General features: G+C 36.6%; 1 protein-coding gene and 1 pseudogene across 1 annotated transcript; both read right to left on the reverse strand.

Annotated features, from left to right (window-relative positions):
* Nucleotides 1-8,073: 8,073 nt before the first annotated feature.
* Nucleotides 8,074-10,446, reverse strand: LOC119542713 (annotated as a pseudogene).
* A 6,448-nt stretch (nucleotides 10,447-16,894) lies between these two features.
* Nucleotides 16,895-17,824, reverse strand: LOC119541347 (olfactory receptor 6C4-like). Its single transcript, XM_037845186.1, has one exon. The coding sequence runs from the start codon at nucleotides 17,822-17,824 to the stop codon at nucleotides 16,895-16,897; it is 930 nt and encodes a 309-aa protein (XP_037701114.1).
* Between the last annotated feature and the right edge of the window lie 5,815 nt (nucleotides 17,825-23,639).

The raw sequence follows: 23,639 nt of genomic DNA on the forward strand, positions 1-23,639 counted from the left end.
GCCATCTTAAGTTGAAGGCCCTTTATCATAAAATATATGTTTTTTAAACTTCACTTAAATTGAATTTATAATCCCTATGACTTCTCTACGTATATGCAGAATTCCTAGGTGGAGCTATAATTCAGTAGGAGCCATTTTTTTAATTATTTGTGGTTTTTCAAAGCATGTATTTATATGGAGTATAAGTACAGGCTGTCTCTGTATAGTGTCTTCTAATGTCTTTATATTTGTACTTTCACATTAGTTAAGACAGGATTGTTCTGTATTCTTCAACAGAATTGCTCACCATGCTTTCCTAATTGTCTGATAATTTTGTCAGAGTTTGTTTCCAAGTGTGATATGGGCTGTGTATAATATGTGAAGAGGTCTACCAAATGCTGTGAATTAAGGATTTAATCTCTTGTCCTATCCCTTGGAGGGGATGTCCTCAAATGCCCAACCACATGATCTCTAAAATTTTGCCAATGTAACAGGCTCCTGCAACTTTGTAGGGTATATCTCCCCTCTCTGAAATGCATGTTTCTTTCCAAGGCATCTAGAACACTTGCCATTCTCTGTTCACCAGGACTAATTAACACAGTGCCATCAATACCAGAATGACATTCTATGGAATGTCCAGGTCATCAGGTTTCCTCTGGATTCTACTGTGACAGAGAGGAGGAGAATTAACATAGCCTTGAGACAAGACTTTTAATGGTATTACTATTCATTGTATTGACTGTAAAGTGTTTCTGATAGGGTTTGAAAAAAAATGCATTCACCAAATCAAATGCTGCATATCAAGTATCAGAGGTTGTGTTGATCTGATCTGCATATTACCTGAAATTTAGGCTACCACTTGTTTACGTTCATGGTAATCCAAAATTTTTCATCATTTTCCATTAGTTTTTGCAGGTGCCTAACAGTGAATTAAATGAGGATATTATGGAGCCCACTACCTCTGCACCCTTTAAATCTTTTAGAGTGCCCCTTATCTTTGCTGTTTCCATGAGATATATTATTACTTTTAATTTACTCCTTTGGCTAAGGCAGGCTGTTTTAGGGACTTTAACTTGGCAGTTACCTTTTGGTACTTACTCCTCAGGTCAGGGAACTGAAGTGAGGCCTCTTCCCAGTGCTCATTTTTTTTCATTGTGATGCACACTGAAGGGACCGGTGTATTACCAGAGAGTGCCTGCAGTACTGTTGAGTCCATTGTGAGTTAGTCTTGGGCAAGGATGGTATTTATGAACTGATTTCCATATACCCATACTATATCGGGGTGCCATGATAAAATATTGAATGCTCTATCTGTGTGAGTTCAGGCTCTTTATCCAACAATACTATAAAGACCTGGGTAGTCCGCCTTTCTCCATGTACGTATATTTAATAAATGCCCTTAGGAGCCTTTGGAAAAGGATTGGAGGAATCACTTTTGCATAATTCCAAGGTTTTTTGCTGATTTGAAAAGGTGTATGCTTACATAGATGAGCTCTGAGCTTGAGAACTGGATCAGTTCTGACAAGTGAGTGGATGATTATGGTTACACTGTGGCAGCTGGTATCAGTCTTTTGGTCATCCGTTCTTGATCATTTTCATTTATTGTCTACCAATATCCTTAGTTGCTGCCCTTCTATCTCACTCCCAGGACCACTATGGTCTATTATACATTACCACGTATCCCTGAAGTTCAGGGGTTCCTGCTTGCTTTCTGGCCTCGTAGGTAATTACAGTAAGTATATCTATATTGTTTTTGACCCTTAAGTTCTCCATGTGGTGCTTGCTGTATTGTAATTCTATCATCTCCACTGACAATGGCAAGTCCAGTTCCATAATAACCTCTTGTACTGCCGAACTAGCCCTCAGAGGACAAGCAATGTTGAACTTCCCAATAATGCCCATTCTGCCCTCACCAATGCATTTCTTAGTGCTTTAATGCAGGTAGGGCCCTCTATGCCCTCCTATGGATTATAGTCAGCTATTGGCTTCTCTGCCTTTAGATTTGCATTCCCACCTCTCTGAGACTTTTGACACTTTCTCCATTATTCTGCCATGTTAGTTCCAGGATTTCTGCCTCATTAATTACAGTCTGCTCTTTTCCAGCTTCAAAGAGCCATCTGTAACATCTTAGGAATGCTTTCAGGTGTCCATGACAGGGCATACACAGGTTATAGCTCTCATGTGAATAATCTCTCTCTTGTCCATCTTATATCTGCTCCCCTTCTCCAACTTCATTACTCTCAAGATTTGTTCCCAGTCCTCTTACAGTTTCTGAAACCTGCTACTCTTTTGGTGAATAATCCCTTTTCTTTCACTGCAGGCCGTCCCCAGATGGCTCATGTTAAGTCTTGATCCTGATTATTTGCCTAAAAACAAGAAGGGGATGTTGGGACAGATATTAAGGAAGGCAAACATTATCTTATGAAGTATTTACCTTAGGTAAGGCCTTCACAGATCTCCAGGCAAGGAAAAGCTGATAACCTCTAGCAACAAAGAGTGAATCACTTTTACTAGCTCAGATAGATCAAAGAAATATAGGGTTTCTATATATCCACCTAAGTTGAGCCCATGGTGTTCTTATCAGTGCTTTGTCCTTATTGTAGGAAACTTTTCAGAGCTGTGAATTCATCCTTCTTTAAATTCTAATATTCTCACAATAGCAAACTCTGCCTCAATAAGATGCAGAAAATGTGGGACTTTCAAATGCTAGTTCTGGCTTTTGTAACATGCATTGAGTTGTTAGTTGACTGACCTCAGGCTGTCATTTTCATCCTTTCGTGATTCTATGGCATTTAACAGCAAAGAGCAAATCCAATGGTCTTGTAATTATCAGTGCTCTCATGTCTTGAAATAGCTGGAGATGTTTCCCAACCAACTGTATCTTACTAGACCCAACTGCCATCCCAATTTAACACAGTGAGTCTTGGCATTTTGATACTATAGCATACCAAGAGTTATCACTACCTTACTTATCATCAACAATGTGGTCTTTTTGCCATCTTGATAGTGAATGTTTCAATACCAGAATCCCATCCTGAAAATTTGCTTCCTTTGAGCACTTTGGTACCAATTGCCTGGCTAATTCTCAGTTACTTTCTGCCTGTTGTTGGGGGTCCAGCAGCCATAGGAAGCCCTTAGCCGAAGACATGCAGATGTTGGTGGTAGGATGCTGACCAATGCACTTGGAAATATAAGGCCCAGGGTTTCTGCTAGTTATACTAGAAATTGTGGCATGTGTCCTTGACTTATAAGAGTTTAATATAATATTTTTACATCTCCCTGTGAAATGAAAAGAACTTAGAACATTTTACTATTGATACCACAGGCATGGCTGTTTCTAGTAGAGGGGCTTACCTGATCTGGCACTATGTATGAAGAAGAAACATGTCTCTCAGAGTGAAGGTGATTTATTGCAAATGCACTGACAAGCTGGCTCAGGGGAGCCATGCTTGTCATATCACTATCCATACATCTGAGTTAAAAGATATTTTTGCCATGTATTTTATATTTTTCTATATTTTAAAACATACTTCTATTTCTTTATTTATTTTATATCTGTACATTTAACCCTACATGTATTTTTCTTTATAATTTCTTCCCATTATTATTGTTTTATAGTCAGTATTTATTTGGATTTATCTACATATTCAACCCCCCCCCATTGTTCTTAATCTTTTTCTGCATTTATAAGCTTCAAACAGATTATTTTCCTCTTCTTTGAAACATACCCTTTAATATTTCCTTTAGTGTGGATTGCTGGTAAGATATGATCTGTTATTGTTTTTCTGGAAATTTCTTTTCATTTCATATTTGAAAGTTATTTTCATTGAGTATAGGATTCTAGTTTGGCAGCAGCATTCCATTATGTCTGGCTTCCTTTTTTTCTGTTGAGAAGTGAATTGTTTGAATTATTGTACCCTTTGCATTAGTATGTCTATTTTATTGGCTGCTTTTAATATTTATTGTCTTTGCCTTTCAGAGGTTTTTCTAAAATCTGCCTTTGTGTGTTTCTATTTTTAATTTATCCAGTTGGAGTTATTATGGCTACTTGAGTCTGTCAGGTTCATTGACTTTAGAATATTCTGTCATTGTCTCTTAAAATACTGATTTTGAACTATTATCACACTTCCCTACTTCTAGACTTTAATTACATGTATGTTTTTATATCTTTTCACCTGTCTTTTGTGTTTTCCTTTCTGATTCTGTTTGTATTTTCTCTTGATCTATTAGCTCATATCTAATTTGCTATTACATCAATTTATTGATTTGTAAAAATTCCAGTTATTTTTTTTAGTTATAATAGTTCTACTTCTTTTAAGTTCCCTGCTGGAACTTATCTTCTTGCCTATCTTCTTAGGAAGACTTAGTGTCTTTACTTGGAATCTCTATGTGACACCTCTATTGATTCTCTGTTAGTTTTTATTGTCGTTTCTCCTGCTCTTAACTCCTTGAGTGTTTAGTATCTTCTATTGACTGTCATACTTTACATATGAAAAATTGTAGTTAATTTGGGATAAAGCCATGTTTTTCTAAGGAGGAGTTGTATTTGCTACTTTTGTTTGGTTAGGGGCATTAGTAATCTGGAATCATCTTAATCTAATTTTATGATTAATTTCATTTGTATATTAATATTATTCAGTTTTTGCCAGGTCACACTCTTTCCAGTTCCTCCTTACTCCAAGAGTTTAGTTATTTGGGGTCCCAACCCAAGTCTTTCCCTCCTTAGCAGGTCTTGAATTCAAATTTTGTCTCACTAGTGCTCTGAGACTCTTGAAAGCTCTGCTACCCTTCACTCTCCTCTCAATTGTGTTCTTGTAATTGAAGATGCCTCTAGGGGAGAAGCAGCTATGAATGCTGGGTGTATTTCTCCTAGATTTTCTTCCTATCTATGATCTGGGGCAACATTTTTTTCTAAAATTTTCTTCTGTTTGATTGTTCTTTTTCCCTTTCATTCTGGGAATCTTATTGCTATGTCCTCTCCTATTATCCATTTCTCTTTTTTTCTCATTCTTTCTGTATATATATATTTTTTCCTGATCTCTCCTGTAAAAGTTCTCTTTTTTATTATTGAGTTTAATGGATATGTTCTTGTTGAATTACTGCTTTATTAAGACTTATTTCTGCAATATTATTTTATATATTCCATTTCTTCTACTTTTTATATTACTTTTTTTCTCCTTTCTTGTCTTTGAATAGATAAATTTTTATTTGGATGGCTTAAAGTTATAAATCCTATTTTATTTTTGTGGTGAGTAATTTAAGACTCATGCTTCTTCATGTACACTTACTGATTTCTTTTGTATTTCTTCCTTGGATCATGACAAAATTTTACTTTTCTTGCATTTTACTTTGGCATGCTTTCACAATCCTACCTTGTATATATTTTGTAGAATTTTAGTTCTTGTTATGGTTGTAGATTTGCTTTCTCTTTTTTTCTTTGAATCTTACTTTTTAAACAGACAACAAGATACTTTATATGATAAATGCTAGTTATTAATTTTTATTTTCATATTATTAACAGCATCCTTCTGGTTTTATTTCTCCTTGCATTTGAGTTTTCCTTTAACAGTGTTTTCAGATTTGTTCTTTGTGCAGCAAGCTTTCTAGGGCCTCCTTTTATTTTATTTATTTATTTATTTGTTAGTTTGTTGTAGCTTTTTTTTTTTAATAAATTGTTTTAAAAGCTTTTTGGAACAAGATGGGGTATAAATACAGACTATTTAGAAATCTTTCAGGACCTTTTTAGGGTATTTTAAGGCCCTTCTTTCATTAGCACACCCTGATGTATCAGCACTGTGTATGCTTTATAATGCTTTTCAGATGAGGAGTAAAGGTATTTTCTGTAAGTCATTAAGCTTTAAAAAGTTCCAGCAAATGAACTGAGTTTAGTGACACAGGCCAAAGTCACTAAAATCCATTTCTCAACTGAGTTGTGTTGCTTAAAAAAGCATTATAAACACATGTATTGATCTATTAGTCAAATATTCAGGTGTTTGTAGACGGCTAGGAGAAGACTAGGAGCATTGAACTAAGACTTAAAGTCTTCTTTCTGGGTAATTTACTACCTTGTGACCTTTATGTATAGTTATATTTTTAGATACTATTGTTTATTACTGTTGAGGATTTGAAAATAAGTTTAAGATCACATTTGAGATGAGAAAGCTATACATACTATTACTGCTTATTATTAAATTTTTTAACCCCTTATAATAAATGTAATTACAGGTGACTTTAGGTGCTTTTTAGTTGAATAATATCAGTTGACTTCACTGAATGAGAAAAATACATTAAAAACTTTCTGCTTTGTTCCAAAAGTTATTTTAGTGGCTTACAAAAATAGGTATAACAAAATAAAATAAAAAATGAATCAATGGAGACAAAGTAAAAATCCAAAAGCATGAATGTAAAAATTTAACTAAAAATAAATACTTGAAAGGCATATCATTAGGGCCTCTAAGGTGGGTTATTTGACAAGAGCTGGACATAAAATTTAGGCTAAATGCTCTTTTTCCGTCACTGCTTTCCAATCCAGAAAGCTCTAATCGCTGCTTTGTGTGGAAAAGATCAGAGGATACTAATTGTGTTTTCCCTGTAAAATGCACTATAATGTTAAAATCATTAAAAAATTTCTTCTAAATGTAAGAAAAACTGCTGTTACTTCACTCAAAAATCAATTGCAGAACTTTGTCATACTGCAGGCTTTGAAGAACTGAATAATTCAACCTGTGCTTGCATTCATGAGCCAGAAGACAGTGTGAAAATCAAATGATAGATAAGCTAACCCATCTCATGACTAGGAATAACTGGACCACTTCTCAGTTTTCTAGGCAGGGAAGTATTAAACAGAATTATTCACAACTTTGGGCATTGTCACCATAGTAGCAAAAGTTGAAGAAATGTTCTGGCAATATCTCCTTCTGGAAGAATGTTTCAGGGGTAAATTAACTCAGTCACTTTTAATGTTTTGATATTTAATTCTCATACTGGTTTATTTTACCCAGCAGAAAATGAAGCATCATAGTCTTGAAATAAAAGGAAAGAGAATAGACACAGATGCTTCCCTAATTCCAACCGTAAATATCGTCAGTTCTATTTCTAGTTTGCTTGTGACCCCAAGCTGTATATATAAAATATGAGTGTCCATATTTACTGAAATCTCAGTGAAGTAGTATGCTGGGAAAATAGAAGTCCAATAAATAATGAAATAAAACTATAACTAACCGAGAAGCATTAATGACCAAATACCGCCGTTGGGTACCAGAAAGACAGCTTAATCAGGATGCATAATCCTTATTCCACAGAGACAAGCTGACTAAATCAAAATTATATTGTTTTAATTCTGTTTCTCTTGGAACACAACATTGTATCTGGATAAAATAAATTATTCTCCTGTTTCACAGTTACCAAGGAAGGAAAACAGCTTTCCTGCTGCTGCTTCTATATTTTGCCCAAACTTGCTAGGTGGTTTTCTTTAAGTCCTATTTATACTCCTCAAGCTTCATTTAATCTTTTGGTCTTTAGCTAATATATATTTGCTCCAAGAATACTTTTTATCATTCCTTTGTTTTCAACTATGATTTTTATGAGAAGCAAATCTCTCAATTCCAACTTCACCAACTTTCTGTATCTGAATTTGCAGCTGATTACAGGGTATTTCATGTCCATCAACCAGCCCCCTCAACAAACACATACTGTAAACCATATATTAATTTTGATATCATTTATATATCTGTGGTTGGCTTTTTAAAAGTTCTTTGAACATGCTAGCAAACTTTATGCTTTCTGAATATCTTTTAATTCGGTTTTCTTTAAAAATTGAAAATGTTACAAAAATGCTAATTATCTTAAAATGTTTAAGTTTCCTTTTCCTTTCCCCCCCTTAAAGATCTAAAACCCATGTGAGTGTTTTGTAGACTCACCTATTTTTATCCAAGGAGACGTGATTGATTATCTGTGAAACGAACTTTTTCTAAACAGAAATCTCTTTATAAACAGGGTCAGTCTACTTTAAATTATGTGATGATGTTAGTTTTTAAAATCTTTAGCAAATAAACAAAAGGAGATAAAAAAATATTGTGGTTTGCTTAATGAATCTTAGTTGTGAAATTTCTTCTTCTTCTGAAATTTCTTTTCTGTTGCATTTGCTGCTTTCTCAGCCATGATCTCTGAGTACTGCCTTTGGTTATACCTTCTGAACTCATTATCAGCCAGCAGTTCTTTCATAATAGTTCTTTTCCTTTGCTTCTTGGGAATTCATGAACGGTAGAAGTAAGCTGGGTTGTCAACAACGGTTCCAATCTGGAAATACTTGGGGAAGCCGTCTCTATCATTTTTCTTGTAAAATCTTTGTGTCCATGCTAGCTCTCATCTTCAGTGCTTTGAGATCATTTTTAAGTTCATCTGTCAGTTCTGGAGCTTTCGTACCAACCGGCCATCGTCTACTGTTTTTTGTCACACTTTTCTGCATTTTTTTTCTGAAGTTGAAGCTTGGATTCACTATATGGTGGAACACAGTGGTTTTTTTTTTTTTTTTTCCTTTCAAAATCAGACATAATGTTAGTTTTCTGCAGAAGCTCATTTTTCTTTTTCTCCTTAATCTGTATTAGGGTTCTCTTGTTAGACTGTGATTTGTCTGTATTGAAGTTAATATACAGACCACCCAACTGCTTGATACTTAGAATAGGGTTTGTGCTGCTGCTTGTCAACTTTAGAAGTTTAGATTTTGTGTTATTCAGTAAGTTGTCTTCGACACTGAGCTCATTATCTTTACTTATGTCATAGTCTGATGGATCTTCACTTTTCTCATCCTCTTCTTCCTCCTGCTCATCTTGTTCTTCCTCAGTGGTAACCTCACTTGCCTTATCTTCCTCTTCCAAGTAAAAATTTTTATTAACACTTAATCCAGGAGTTGTGTCAGTTACAAACAATGCATTGTCACGTAACATATTTCCTTAATCTCTATTTGATGACTCCCTTTTACCGCCATTTTCAACAAAACGCATGGTGTCCTTTTATTCTCACTGTTTCCAGAGTGCTGGCTTTCATCACCGCCGAGAACAAATAAAACAATCATCCTTATCCTGAGATGTGTATAATTTGGTACCAGATTCAAAATCACATGCTTTTCATTATTTATGTTTTCACTAACACATATAATTGTGCAGTGTTCTCTAACATCATCACTATCCCCATCGTCACCAAACTCTATCAAGTCACTTGTTTTTAACGTGTGCTCCCATCTCTCTACTTGCACAACTGCAAATATTCGAGCTAACAATTTCCTTATAGCTTCACAGTTCAGATTTGAGGACTTTGATGTGGCTTTGTTAGTTTGGGGGTTGAAAGCCTTTGAGAGGCTAAATGCTGAAGTCCAGTGTCCTGAAGTTCAGAAAGACTCTTCAACTGAGAACTTTCCTCATTAGTTTATTTTCCCTCATCTATTATTCCTTTGGGTCCTTCAACTAAACTCTTAGAATTCTGCTTTGTTATTTCTGTAAGAGGTGTAACATTGGCCCTTTCTCCCTCTCTTACATGAAAACTTGGACATTTTTGTGTTGTTAGTATTTTTCTGAATTTCCATGGAAGGAATCATCATGAAAGTCACTGTGAGTTTCACTATTGTAGAAGTCTGTCTTGTTTATTTGAGCAAGAAAATTTGCTAGTAACTGAGAAGTTTGTCTGGTATCTGAATCTTCTGAATTCATAGAATTCATAGATGTAGCTGTGATTTGCTTTTCATTTTCTGCTATACTCTTAGAATCCTTCTCCTCTGTCTTTGCCCATAATTTCCTCTGCACACTCCTGGTTGTTCTCCTAGTTGGAATTCCTGAAAATGAAGAAATGTCTAAGCATGCTGACTCAGCATCAGAAATAACTTCTGCATGTGATTCTTGGCTTGGATCTTTTAAGAATTTACCCTTACACTTCCTGGTTCTTGTAGTTATTACTGTGGAAGGCACAATTCTAGAAATACTTGAAATATTAGATTCTGCTTCAGAGACTTCTTCTTCAGTATGAGAATCATTTATGTCAGTCATTTTCAGTTTTTTCCTAACACTGGACACAGGAATGCATGGAACTAATATTTGTCTTCTCTTAGTTACTCTTAAAATGGGATCCTGGATCTCAGACATAGAACAATTTTACTCTGCTTCAGAGGTCTCCCCATCAGTAGCTGGTTGAACAGTCGTCTCTGGTAATGAGGACTCAGTTCTGCTTTTCCTCTTTCCAGTTTTAGGAGTTCTAGGGATTGAAATTTGTTGCTGGGTAGTATGTGATTCAGCAGTACTATGGGTATCAGACTGAGATTCCTTCTTGCTTTCTGGATGCTCTTTAGTTTTACTTCTTGTAATTCCATTTCCAGCAGACTACTTCTGCAGGGAGCTTTCAGCTGCCAAGGTTGGGATCCTGTCCTGAGGCCTTGCCGATGGTGGTGACCACCATCTTCCTGGCTCCTGACTCCCTCATTCTCACTGTGGCTTCCCTCTGCTGTGATGTCCTGGAAATCCCTCCCTTATTTTATATCACATTTAATCTTTGATTTCTTGCATTTTAAAAATCTTTCCTAAATGGCATTCTATGATGCTTGTCAATTGTTCTTTCTCCCCTCTAGTAAATGCTTATTTCCTTCTCTTTATTTTTTTCCTTCTTTTCACCTGTCTCTCTTGTTATCTAGTTTTATTTTGGCATTGCCACTTGTCTTCTGGTGTTTATTTTCTAATCTAATCTAATCTAATCTAATCTGAATCTTTCTTAGCATTAGCCTTATCTATTTTATTCTTTATTTTATTTATGAAATTTTCAATAGGATTGATTTTTACCTTGTTTTAAAAAATAATGTTTCAACCTTTATTTTCTTTTTTTGGTCTTCATTTTATTGAGATATATTCACATACCACGCAGTCATACAAAACAAATCGTAAATTCGATTGTTCACAGTATCATTACATAGTTGTACAGTCACCACCTAAATCAATCCCTGACATCTTCATTAGCACACACACAAAAATAACAATAATAATAATTAAAGTGAAAAAGAGCAATTGAAGTAAAAAAGAACACTGGGTACCTTTGTCTGTTTGTTTGTTTGTTTCCTTCCCCTATTTTTCTACTCATCCATCCATAAACTAGACAAAGTGGAGTGTGGTCCTTATGGCTTTCCCAATCCCATTGTCACCCCTCATAAGCTACATTTTTATACAACTGTCTTCAAGATTCATGGGTTCTGGGTTGTAGTTTGATAGTTTCAGGTATCCACCACCAGCTACCCCAATTCTTTAGAACCTAAAAAGGGTTGTCTAAAGTGTGCGTAAGAGTGCCCACCAGAGTGACCTCTCGGCTCCTTTTGGAATCTCTCTGCCACTGAAGCTTATTTCATTTCCTTTCACATCCCCCTTTTGGTCAAGAAGATGTTCTCCGTCCCACGATGCCAGGTCTACATTCCTCCCCAGGAGTCATATTCCACGTTGCCAGGGAGATTCACTCCCCTGGGTGTCTGATCCACGTAGGGGGGAGGACAGTGATTTCACCTTTCAAGTTGGCTTAGCTAGAGAGAGAGGGCCACATCTGAGCAACAAAGAGGCATTTGGGAGGAGGCTCTTAGGCACAATTATAGGGAGGCCTAGCCTCTCCTTTGCAGCGACCGTCTTCCCAAGGGTAAAACCTATGGTAGAGGGCTCAACCCATCAAACCACCAGTCCGCTATGTCTGTGGTCATGTTAGCAGCCATCGAGGTGGGGTAGGCCAATACCCCTGCATTCTCCACAGGCTCCTCAAGGGGGGACTACATATTTTTTTCCTTGTTTTTCTTTTTTTTTTTTTTTAACTTTCCTTTCTTTTTTAAATCAACTATATGAAAAAAATTTAAAAAAAAACACATACAATAAAAGAACATTTCAAAGAGACCATAACAAGGGAGTAAGAAAAAGACAACTAATGTAAGATAACTGCTTAACTTCCAACCTGTTCCTACTTTATCCCAAGAAAGTTACCTAATATAGCAACATTTCTGTGAACTTGTTCCTACTATATCCATCAGAAATTAACAGACCATAGTCATTCCTGGGCATCCCCAGAACGTTAAATAGCTTATCTGTTCTTCTTGGATTATTGTTCCCCCTTCCTTAATTGCTCTTTATTGCTAGTTCCCCTACATTCTACATTATAAACCATTTGTTTTACATTTTTCAAAGTTCACATTTGTGTTAGCATATAATATTTCTGTTTTTGTGCCTGGCTTATTTTGCTCAGCATTATGTCTTCAAGGTTCATCCATGTTGTCATATATTTCACGAGATCGTTCCTTCTTACTGCCATGTAGTATTCCATCGTGTGTATATACCACATTTTATTTATCCACTCATCTGTTGAAGGACATTTGGGTTGTTTCCATCTCTTGGCAATTGTGAATAATGCTGCTATGAACATTGATGTGCAGATATCTGTTCATGTCACTGCTTTCCGATCTTCCGGGTATATACCGAGAAGTGCAATCGCTGGATCGAACGGAACTCTATACCTAGTTTTCTAAGGAACTGCCAGACTGACTTCCAGAGTGGCTGAACCGTTATACAGTCCCACCAACAATGAATGAGAGTTCCAATTTCTCCACATCCCCTCCAGCATTTGTAGTTTCCTGTTTGTTTAATGGCAGCCATTCTAATCGGTGTTAGATGGTATCTCATTGTGGTCTTAATTTGCATCTCTCTAATAGCTAGTGAAGCTGAACATTTTTTCATGTGTTTCTTGGCCATTTGTATTTCCTCTTCAGAGAACTGTCTTTTCATATCTTTTGCCCATTTTATAATTGGGCTGTCTGTACTATTGTCATTGAGTTGTAGGATTTCTTTATATATGCAAGATATCAGTCTTTTGTCAGATACATGGTTTCCAAAAATTTTTTCCCATTGAGTTGGCTGCCTCTTTACCTTTTTGAGAAATTCCTTTGAGGTGCAGAAACTTCTAAGCTTGAGGAGTTCCCGTTTATCTATTTTTTCTTTTGTTGCTTGTACTTTGGGTGTAAAGTCTAGGAAGTGGCCACCTAATACAAGGTCTTGAAGATGTTTTCCTACATTATCTTCTAGGAATTTATGGTACTTTCTTTTATATTGAGATCTTTGGTCCATTTTGAGTTAATTTTTGTGTAGGGTGTGAGGTAGGGGTCCTCTTTCATTCTTTTGGATATGGATATCCAACTCTCCCAGCCCCATTTGTTGAAAAGACCATTATGACTCAGTTCAGTGACTTTGGGGGCCTTATCAAATATCAGTCGGCCATAGATCTGAGGGTCTATCTCTGAATTCTCAATTCGATTCCATTGATCTTTATGTCTATCTTTGTGCCAGTACCATGCTGTTTTGGCAACTGTGGCTTTATAATAAGCTCCAAAGTCAGAGAGTGTAAGTCCTCCCACTTCGTTTTTCTTTTTTTAGAGTGTCTTTAGCAATTAGAGGCATCTTCCCTTTCCAAATAAATTTGATAACTAGCTTTTCCAAGTCTGCAAAGTAGGTTGTTGGAATTTTGATTGGGATTGCATTGAATCTGTAGATGAGTTTGGGTAGAATTGACATCTTAATGACATTTAGCCTTCCTATCCATGAACATGGAATATTTTTCCATCTTTTAAGATCCCCTTCTATTTGTTTTAGTAGAGTTGTGTAGTTTTCTTTGTATAGGTCTTTTACATCTTTGGTTAAGTTTATTCCTAGGTACTTGATTTTTTTAGTTGCTATTGAAACTTTACTTTATTTGTATCTTCCTTATCTCTTTCAGGAAATTATATTTATATAACATTCTTGATGTTTCTGCTCCAATAATTCTCCTTTATATTATATGTTGTCCAGTGTGTAATCTGTTTTATCTCAGTGGGTATTTTCATCAGATGGATAGTTATTTTGGCTTCTGAGCACATGATCTCCTGGGAACTTCAGCTATACTATCTACCAATGTATGTGGGCAGAAGCTTAAGCCCTAGTTTGTGATTTTTTAGATTAGTTTTAAAAAAATAGATGAAAGTGATCCCTAGGCCAGAGAGCCCAAGTCATTGCAGAGCTATTAACCATCTTTGTTTCCATCACACTTAGCATTTTTTCCCCCAGTTTTCTTCTTTTGGTTTTTTCTTTTGAATTTTCTTTTAAACTCTTTTTAAGAAATAGCACTGGAAGAAGACTACCTCTTTAGATTTATAATCCACAATTCTGTAAGCTCTCTGGGCTTTACAGGCAGGGGATGGAAAATGAATGCTTAAATGTGGCAGATCAGTCCTCACTCATTTTCATTAACCCCTAACTCTAGCATTGTTCTGTTGTTACTCTGAGAATTCTAGGTAGCTAGAACTATTTCTTTTGATTCTTGTCTGCAGTAGTTGACAGGAGGGATAAGACCAACCAATTGATAGATCTAGAAACTGAACATTCCAGTAATTCAATGAAAAATCAGTAAACTCATTCCTTTTACTCATCTATGAGTAGGACTAACATAAAACCAGCCTAGATGAATAGTTTCAGAAGAGCATGACTTTATTTTTTTTTCAGCTAGCTCATTAGAAGGTAATACATTCCCTCCTAAATTCATTTCTAAATGCTCAAATACAAAGGATGGCTGAAGTTTTGGATGTTGGTCTTAAACTTTGATGTAGATCATGGAACCTTCTCTCTCTCAGTTTACTCACACACTTTCCCTCTCTCAGAGATACCCGGGAGACATGGAGTTGACAGCAGCCCAATCCTAATACTGCTTGCTGCCAAGTGTTCTGGTTGGCTTTATCTAAAGTGTGGGTAGATAAAGCCAACTGGTTTTTATCTTCACTGGTTTGGCTATTCAGACAGGGAACTGGAAATAGGGATAGCAGAAATAAGCTTGTCTTGCTGCAGAGGGTCTCCAAGTAGAATGGTCAGCATTTTCATGGTCATTGTTACATTGAACTGAGCAATTTAATACCCATTCTTATTAGTTAAGCTCCAGTTCCTTGAAAAGGATATTGTTTGCCATTATCATTCTGACATAGTGGATAACATTTTTTAAAGTACTTAATAATTACTGACTCCTACAGCCATTATCTCATATAATGCTCAAAATTACCCTGTAAGATAGACACTATTGTCTGTTCACATTGAAGAGTTGAGAAAGTTGAGACTTAGAGACATCAAGTTGCCATCCCTAGGTCACTCTGGTAGAAAACTGAGAATCTGGTATTTGAACTAAAACTTATGTTTTTCATGGCTGTATTACATTGCCTCTACTTCTCCATAGGTTTTCGTTGAAATATAAATTTTAGGAGGAACTTAGTGATTCAGGTATAGCTCCTCAAGAACATTGCTGTATCAATTGAAAAGTAGTTCAATGAACTTGGAATAAATTATCATTACTAATATCGTAGCTTAGGCACCAAAAAACCCCTCAAACAAAATCAAAAACAAAAACCAAACCATAGATATTCAAAATGACACTGGCTTTACATAAAAGACCTTTTATTCTGAATATTCTACACTCTGCAATATTTTCTGTGGTTCTGGATATTCACTCTTATAATCAGTCCAATCCAGTTTGTTCCTTAAATGCTTGCAAGGTATCATTTTGCTCGACATACTACCACATAGAATTCATGTGAATATACCGAATGATATTTTGCTTTCATTCCAAACTGCAAATAACATACTAAAATACATTAGGATATTACTGAATTATGTATAAGTATTCAGATTTCCAAAATGTCCTTAGTTCAATGAATTTGAGGCCCTACCAACACCTATTCAAATTCAAGTTGTTGTTACCTTGAATTTGTGTGTAGAGATCTTGGTAGGGTACTCTATTTCCTAGTGATTGCCAAGTTTCATAATTTGGAACATTTTAGATATCATACTATATTGATAATTCATAGTCATCTTACAAAATAGGTATCTATGGCATATGTTAATAATAAAATGTTACTAAAGTAAAATAAAATAAAATAAAATGTTAAACATAAAAAGTGAAGGTTTTCATAAAAGTTGAAAGAGTGGTGACTGATCACAAACTTACTGCTCTTTCCTAATATCCAATGAGAGGAAATGAAAATAGGAAAATAAAATCACAATAGGAAAAAAAAAATCCTCAGCACTACCAAAGAAGAGAGAACAGGGGAATCTCATGCCATTAAATGAAAGAAATGGCAGCTAAGGAAAGAAACAATAGATTTTGTCTAGGAGATTCTGTCTAACCTTGCCTACAACCTCTAGAAAATGGATGTTTAAGTTGAAAAAATCTTGAGCATTTCTAGTAATACCCCCTCACTTGGAGAAAAGTGTACTGAATGTGTATCTTTTCCTTTTTTTCCTCTTATGAAACGTGGAAGTTAAAATGACTACAGTTGAAAGAGAAATGAAAAAGGGGAGGAGAATAAAGAATATTGAGACTTTGTTGGGAACATAGTGTCTAGGGTTGAAGAACAATTCAAATGTTATATGCTGTTCCCCTCAAAACAAGGCTGATAATGTCACTTCCTTCCGTATAACTTCTCGATTCACCGGTGCCCAGCTAACTCTGTAGTTTGTAATAAAATACCTTTATAATCTGGCCTCTTTTTTTCCCCCACTAAATTATTGTTCCTACTCTCCTAAACCAATTATATATATATGTCTTGAATGCACTTTTATTGAGATCCATCCAAAGTATCAAAACAGTTATATTTCATTTCACAAATTGAAAGTCCTGAGTAAATCATTTCCTGGTCTTACTTGTAGAGTTCATTATTTCCAAATCTTCTATTTTATGGATTTTCATTCATCTCACTAATAACCGTTAACATGTTATTTTATTTTATCTTACAAATTTACTATTTATACACCTTTCTTTCCCACTGGACTGTAGGTTTCTTGAAATTATGACATATAATTTTATATTTTTATCCTCAAAGGCCATTTGAGCACTTTTTTTTAAATTAAAACTTCACAATCTTTTTGACAGTGCCCTTGAAGCCTTGCTTCACTTGTTGATTTCTTAGGATATAAATAAAGGGATTCAACAAGGGGGTAACTGAAAGAATGAGTACAGCTACTCCTTTGTTGAAAGCGCCTACTTCTTTTGCAGAGGGATTGATGTATGTAAACATGCAGCTGCCATAGGAGAGGGTAATGACAATCATGTGGGAGGAGCAAGTGGAAAAGGCCTTTGTCCTTTGCTGGGCAGAAGGAATCCTCAGAATGGTCCTAATAATGTACATGTAAGAAAGTGTCACCAGCACCAGAGTAACCACCAGAGTCACAGTCGCTGAGAGGATGACCATCAGTTCTAAGAAGCTTGTGTCTGAACAGGCAATCTCCAGGAGGGGCCCATAGTCACAGAAATAGTGATTCAGCACATTGGAGGCACAGAAATCCACCTGGCTCATCAGGATGATAGGGGATGAGATAGCCAGGATTCCCCCCAGCCAGGAGCAAAACACAAGTTGTATGCAGACTCTGCTGCTCATGATGGTCAGGTAATGCAGGGGTTTGCAGATGGCTACATAGCGGTCATAGGACATAGAGGCCAGGAGGTAAAACTCTGTTGCCCCAAGAAATACAGCAAAGAAATACTGAGTCAAGCAGCCAGTGAAGCTGATGGCTTTATTTCCTGTTGTCAAGCTGGTCAGAAATCTGGGAATAAAAATGGATGTGAAGGAAATTTCTAAGAAGGAAAAATGCTGGAGAAAGAAATACATAGGGGTCTGGAGGTGAGGGTCTAATAAGGTGAGGAGGATAATGGTCAGATTTCCTAGGACACTTGTTATGTAGGTGAGGAACAGAAAGATGAATGTCACCACCTGGAGTTCATGTCGGTTTGTGAGGCCCAGCAGGATAAACTCAGTAAATGCAGTTTGGTTTTTCATTGTTGATCCTCAGTGCATCTAAATGAAAAAAGTGGAAGTCGGTGAAGAAAACCTCCAAACCAAGCATCACACACTGAGAATCTCTTCATAATCGAAATATAGATGTCTTAACACTAAACTACTGTGAAGTTCTAGCAATATTTAAGTACTGTATATTACCCTGTACTTGGATAGGCTGGTTAACTTGTAGGAAAAGAGCACTGTATCCTTTTGCTTTATTTACCTGCATTTTAAAGAAACAGTTTTTACATTTGAAATAAAACTTCAGCTTGGAAAGAAAAAAAAAAAACAATTTCAAGGTGGGTGATATAAAGTTGAATGTAAGCAACAGGATCAGGTCATATTATTGTCCTCCATCCAATTGACCCAAATCAGTATCCTGTCTGACTAGGTTTGGCTCCTACGTAAGTGGCATTATTCCTGAATTCCTTGTCATTTCTCCTCAGGTTGATCTTTTCCTGGGTACTTAACAAAAATGTATTATAGAGTAATTACTCAAATTTTTTTTTCAGAGAATAAGTTTTTGAACTTACATTTTCCTTCCAAAATGTTTATGAATTCTCCATACTTGAGTCACTTTCCTCTGACTATTCATCTCTACTACTCTGTGCTCTTGGTAGAAATATCTCTGTCTGGCTCTGTTTTCTCTTCTTTTATGTTTCTTCCTTTCCTCTCTCTGTACTAGTGCTCTTTCACTGTATATCTGCCTCAATCCCTCATCTCTGTTACTGTCTGAAGATCTGACTTCTCTGTCTCAGAAACCAGTGGGAATTTCCCCAGTACAGGCAATGCTGAAGATCTTTGATGTCATAAATTAATTTTTTCTATAATCCTATGTCTTCTGTATGAATTTGTAATGGGACTTTAGGTCTTTAAGATCTTTGGCTTAGTATTATTTATTTTGTATTGTGAGCCTTTTCCTGTACTTGGCCAAGGCTCAGGCATCACTAAGTCACGTTAATTAGCATTTTATTATGTATTTATCTGCCATATTCAGGGTCTCCAGGCACTAATTTGGTTTCTTTCTCTGGGAAGAGAGATCTTGAGTGATCCCCAGGCAGCATCTCAGAGTGGATTTTGCTCAGAGTATAAGGATTCCTGAATGCTAGCTAAAGATGACAGTTCTTCATGATCCCAAAGTTGCTTGTCCTCTTTTCTTGGCATATAGAGACTAGGAAAAGGGACACTCATGATTTTGACAGTGAGTTCTTTGTAGATAAATTGATAATTCCCAGGGAAGGACACTTTGTTTGTGGTATCCTGCATATATCTTTAGCTTTTTATGGCTAAGAGGGCAAGGAAATATAAAAGGTTCCTCTAATTCACATGCATAGGGCTTAGAAAACTATAATCACAAGCATTCTTGTTAATCTTCCCATTATTCTATATATGCTTATGGAGGAACTAGGTGATGTTAAGCATTGGTTTGGATCTCCTATAAACCTCCCTTCCCTGTTCATACTAACCTGTGGTCTTTTGCAAGTTGTGTTGCATTTTCTTCCATATTTTCACAATTGTTTTCATGGTCCATGTTTATGGAATGATAACCTCAGTGACTTTAAAAACATATAGTGCTCATACCCTTGACATTCTGAATGACTGCAGTGGGTCATTCACTTTGGTGTTCCTAAGAGGTAAATCAAAGGTGAGATATCCCATGTGAGTCTCAAAATAGTATAAAATTTAATGTTTTCTATTGGCTTCCCATCTACATCCTACCCTTCTCATAGTAGAAGTACTCAAGCTCGTGAGACTAACTTAGGAAAGAAATGTATTATCTTCCATTTTATAAATCCAAATCAGAATCAAATTGCAGTTCCTGGGAGACACAGTCCTTTGCATGTGGAATAAAAAACAGAAACTAACAAACAAAAAAACCTCTGTGGTGACTGAATTAGAAGAGAAGACCTTTGCAAGACTGAATATTCCTTAATCTTTTTGCTCTAAGGGAGATTATGTTGAAGTCTTATAAGGCAGGTTTCTATGTTAGCCAGAGTGACAGATTTTATCTGCTCTTTCTTGAGCAGGCACATAGGGATCAATTTCCTGAAGAAGCTAATGATGCCCTGTGGGCTCAAACTCAGAAGGTGCTAATAAACCTCAATTATTGACAACTCTGAGAAAAAATTGTGGAAATATGGTTGCAGGGTGAGATTCCAGAGAGACTTTGGAAAGGGTTCCATGAGAGAATCTGCCATGAGGTTTGTGGAAAAGTTGAGAACATTGGAGTAAGACCCCTGGGATGGGTATGACTGGCCTAGTCATTGTTCCTGCTGTCTCTTCCCTTAGCCCAGTTTGGTCCATGCTTAAACCCCCTTCCCAGCTGTGCTCTTCTAGGACCTCTGCTGAGGGAGGGCTGTGCCACCTCACAAGTGTGTGCCGGCCTCCAGGGAAGCCCTGGGTCGCCGTGCCGTGCAGGGGCGTTCCCAGCCCACTTCAAAGATGGTTGAATGGGACGTGTTAACTTCCCGCTTTTTGCACAGCTCTGCCTTCCCAGCTCTGGAACAATCAGCCATGGGTGTATTAAAGGCCACTATCCACGGCCGATATTGTGGCGTGTGTGCGGTGCTGTGGGAAAGAGTCCCTGTCACACTGGGTTTCTTGGCTCGGCTCTGGGCTGTGGTTCTGGCTCCAGGTAGTAGCACTCCCTGCCTGCTCTGGAGATGGCTGCAAGGAATGCAGTTTTTTTCCTCCTTTTGGCTTGCCTCTGCTCCTCTGGTCTGGAACCAATCAGCAGTGGGTGTGGGAAGGGTATCCTCCACGCCAGACACGGAGGCATTAGCCCAGCCCACTCCCGCTGTGCTTCACTGTGTGTGTCTCCCTGTCGTATCTGCAGCCAGTCCTGGGCTTTTTTTTTCAAAGAATCTGCAGCCAGTCTCTGGTTTTTTTTTTTTTTTTTTTTAAAGAACTGGTCAGTCTCCGAATGCCAGCCCACCGTTTACCCCCACCACAGCGTGGCTGCGGGACTTTCAGCCGACTCACTCACTCATTTCAGAATGCAGGCTCCTGGTTTCACCAAATGCACGTTCCCTGTGGATTTAGCAGACCTTGTCTGGCTGGTGCGTCGCTGGCAGTGGTGTTCTGGGTCATTTTCTGGTTTTTATGTAGTATTTTTCACGGTGGAGTTTTTTTGCCCTGTCTCACCTAGCCGCCATGTTAGGTTCTCTGCAATTGATTTTTGTAGGTTGATTTTGCATTACAGTAACTTTGCTTTACATTGAAACTGTTTTAAAATGCTAAAATATTATTGTTGTCTTTAAAATATTTATCTCTATGAATTTTATCTCGAATTTGATACAAGGTGTTTTAGATAGGCAACACATTTTTATTAATTACTGCAAGTAAATAATAAGTACACCAGTGCCCCATCCCCTCTATTGCCCTAAGCCTTACCCCAGGGATGACATGATGAGAACAGGGTCGAATGTCTGATGTGGGTAGTTGTACAGCCGTCTCATACGTGAGGGGTGAGGAAAAATTATTTTTCTCTGCTTATGAAGAGAAAGAGGCAGCAGTCTCCCTCTTCTCCAGAAAGGGTCTCCTCCTTACTCCAGCCGTTTTATGTGTGTATAAAATCCCCCCAGAAGCCAGAATGTCTGTTGTGTGCCTTGGCTTTTACAACTTAGAGATGTCTCCACATTCCTGGGCCTCATTTCTCCTTGAAATGTAAATACCCAGGGAGATTTTCTGGCACCCTGGGGGGCTTAACCCAGGGACTTTGTTTCTGGCTGTGACCATTGGCTCCCTGGGGGTGATAAGAGTTTTATTATCTATTTGGATTAGAACAATTATCTAGACAAATGGCTACAGGTCATATTTCTCATGGCATGTGATCAGTCTTAGGAGGCTAGGGCTTTTCATGGGAGACAGAATTCCAAGGAAGTTTTATTTCCCCACATTTATCTGTAGACTCTTTTGGATTTCAATTATCCATCTATAATGATAATTTTGCTCCCTACTTTTCAGTACTTATACCTTTTACTTATGCTCTTTCCTATGGCACTGATTAGGACCTGCATTAAAATATGGACTAGAAGTTAAGGTATTTAGCGTGCATTTTTGTGTTGATTCAAATGTCAAGAACACATCAGCTTTTAAACCTTAAATATGATGTTTGTTGTTGTTATTTTTGTAAACATCTTTCTTTCTGAATAAGAAAGATCCCTTTGATCCCACAGTGTTTAATTTTTACTTTTTATATTAGGCTTAATTGTTTAGAACAATTTTAGATTTACAGTAAAATTCAAAAGATAGTACAGAGAGTCCCCATAAACTTGTACGCAGTTCCCCTATTATTAACATTTTACATTTAGTATGGTACATTTGTTACAATTAATGAAGCAATGTTGATACATTATTAAGTCCATATTTTATTCAGAGTCCTTTAGTTTTACCTAGTGTCCTTTTTCTTTTCCAGGATTCCATTCAGGATAATGCATTTTGTTTAGTCATCAGGTCTCCTTAAGCCACACTTGGCTGTGACATTACCCTGACTTTTCTAATTTCTGATAGTCTTCACAGTTTTGAGGAGTATGAGTTAGATGTTTTGTAGAATGCCTCTCTATTGAAATTTGTCTGATGTTTTTCTGATGATTAGACTGGGAATATGGGTTTTTGGGATGAAGATCATGGTGGCAAAACACCATTTTTTTTCACATCATATAAAGGGCCTAGCATAAACATGATTTACACTCTTGATATTGACCTAAGGATTGTTAGTGTTTGTCAGGTTTCTCCACTGTAAAGTTACTTTTTTTTTGTCCTTTGTCATAATGTGCTCCTTGGAAGGAATTCATTATGTGCAGCACACAATTATGCTTCCCCTCTTGAGGGCAAAGTAGCTACCTAATTACTTGGAATTTTTCTGCACAGGTGTTTTGTTTCTTTCTCCTGATTAATTACTTGAATCATTTATATCAATATGGATCTATAGATATTTCTACTTTTGGTAATAATCTGATACTACTTTATTTATTTTGTTCTTGCTCAACTTGTACCAGCTTTTGCCATTGGGAGCCAAGTGTTTATTATTATTATTTTTATTTTGGAATACATATTTTATGTGCTAAGAATTGTGGAAGATACAATCTGGTTGAGGTAAAGGATAAGAACATTTAGCCCCAACCTACTGAAGGTTTATAGACCCTTTTATAAACACCTTTGTATATATATTCCCTACAAATGGATGCATGTATCTTTTTTATAAAGAAGTTGTAGGTTTACAGAAAAATCAGGCATAAAATATAGAGTTCCCATATACAACCTTATTATTAACAGCTTGTGTTAATATGGTATATTTGTTACAATTGATGAAAGAACATTTAGTAATTATATCCATTTTTTACAATGGGTTTCACTGTGTTGTACAGGCTTATGGTTTATTTTTTTAAAATTTTTATTGTGGTAATATATATACAACCTAAAATTTCCCCTTTTAACCACATTCAAATATATAATGCAGTGCTATTAATTACATTCACAGTGTTGTGCTATCTTTACCACCATCCATTACCAAAACTTTTCCATCATCCCAAAAAGAAGTTCTGCATTTTAAGCCTTAAATCCCCATTCCCTACACCCACCCTGTCCCCTGGTAACTATATATTCTAGATTCTGACTCTTGAGTTTGCTAATTCTAATTATTTCACATCAGTGAGGTCATACAATATTTGTCCTTTTGTGTCAGGTTTATTTCACGTGACATGATGTCCTCAAGGTTTATCCATGTTGTTCCATGTATCAGAATGTCATTCCTTTTAAAAGCTGAGTAATATTTCATTGCATGTTGTGCCGGTTTGAATGTATTATGTCCCCC

The sequence above is a fragment of the Choloepus didactylus genome, chromosome 8 (genome assembly GCF_015220235.1).
Source record: "Choloepus didactylus isolate mChoDid1 chromosome 8, mChoDid1.pri, whole genome shotgun sequence".
NCBI classification, from domain to species: domain Eukaryota; kingdom Metazoa; phylum Chordata; class Mammalia; order Pilosa; family Megalonychidae; genus Choloepus; species Choloepus didactylus.

Bases quoted from the DNA above. Each gene is read 5' to 3' on its own strand.
- LOC119541347 (XM_037845186.1), bottom strand. From the start codon at position 17,824: ATGAAAAACCAAACTGCATTTACTGAGTTTATCCTGCTGGGCCTCACA.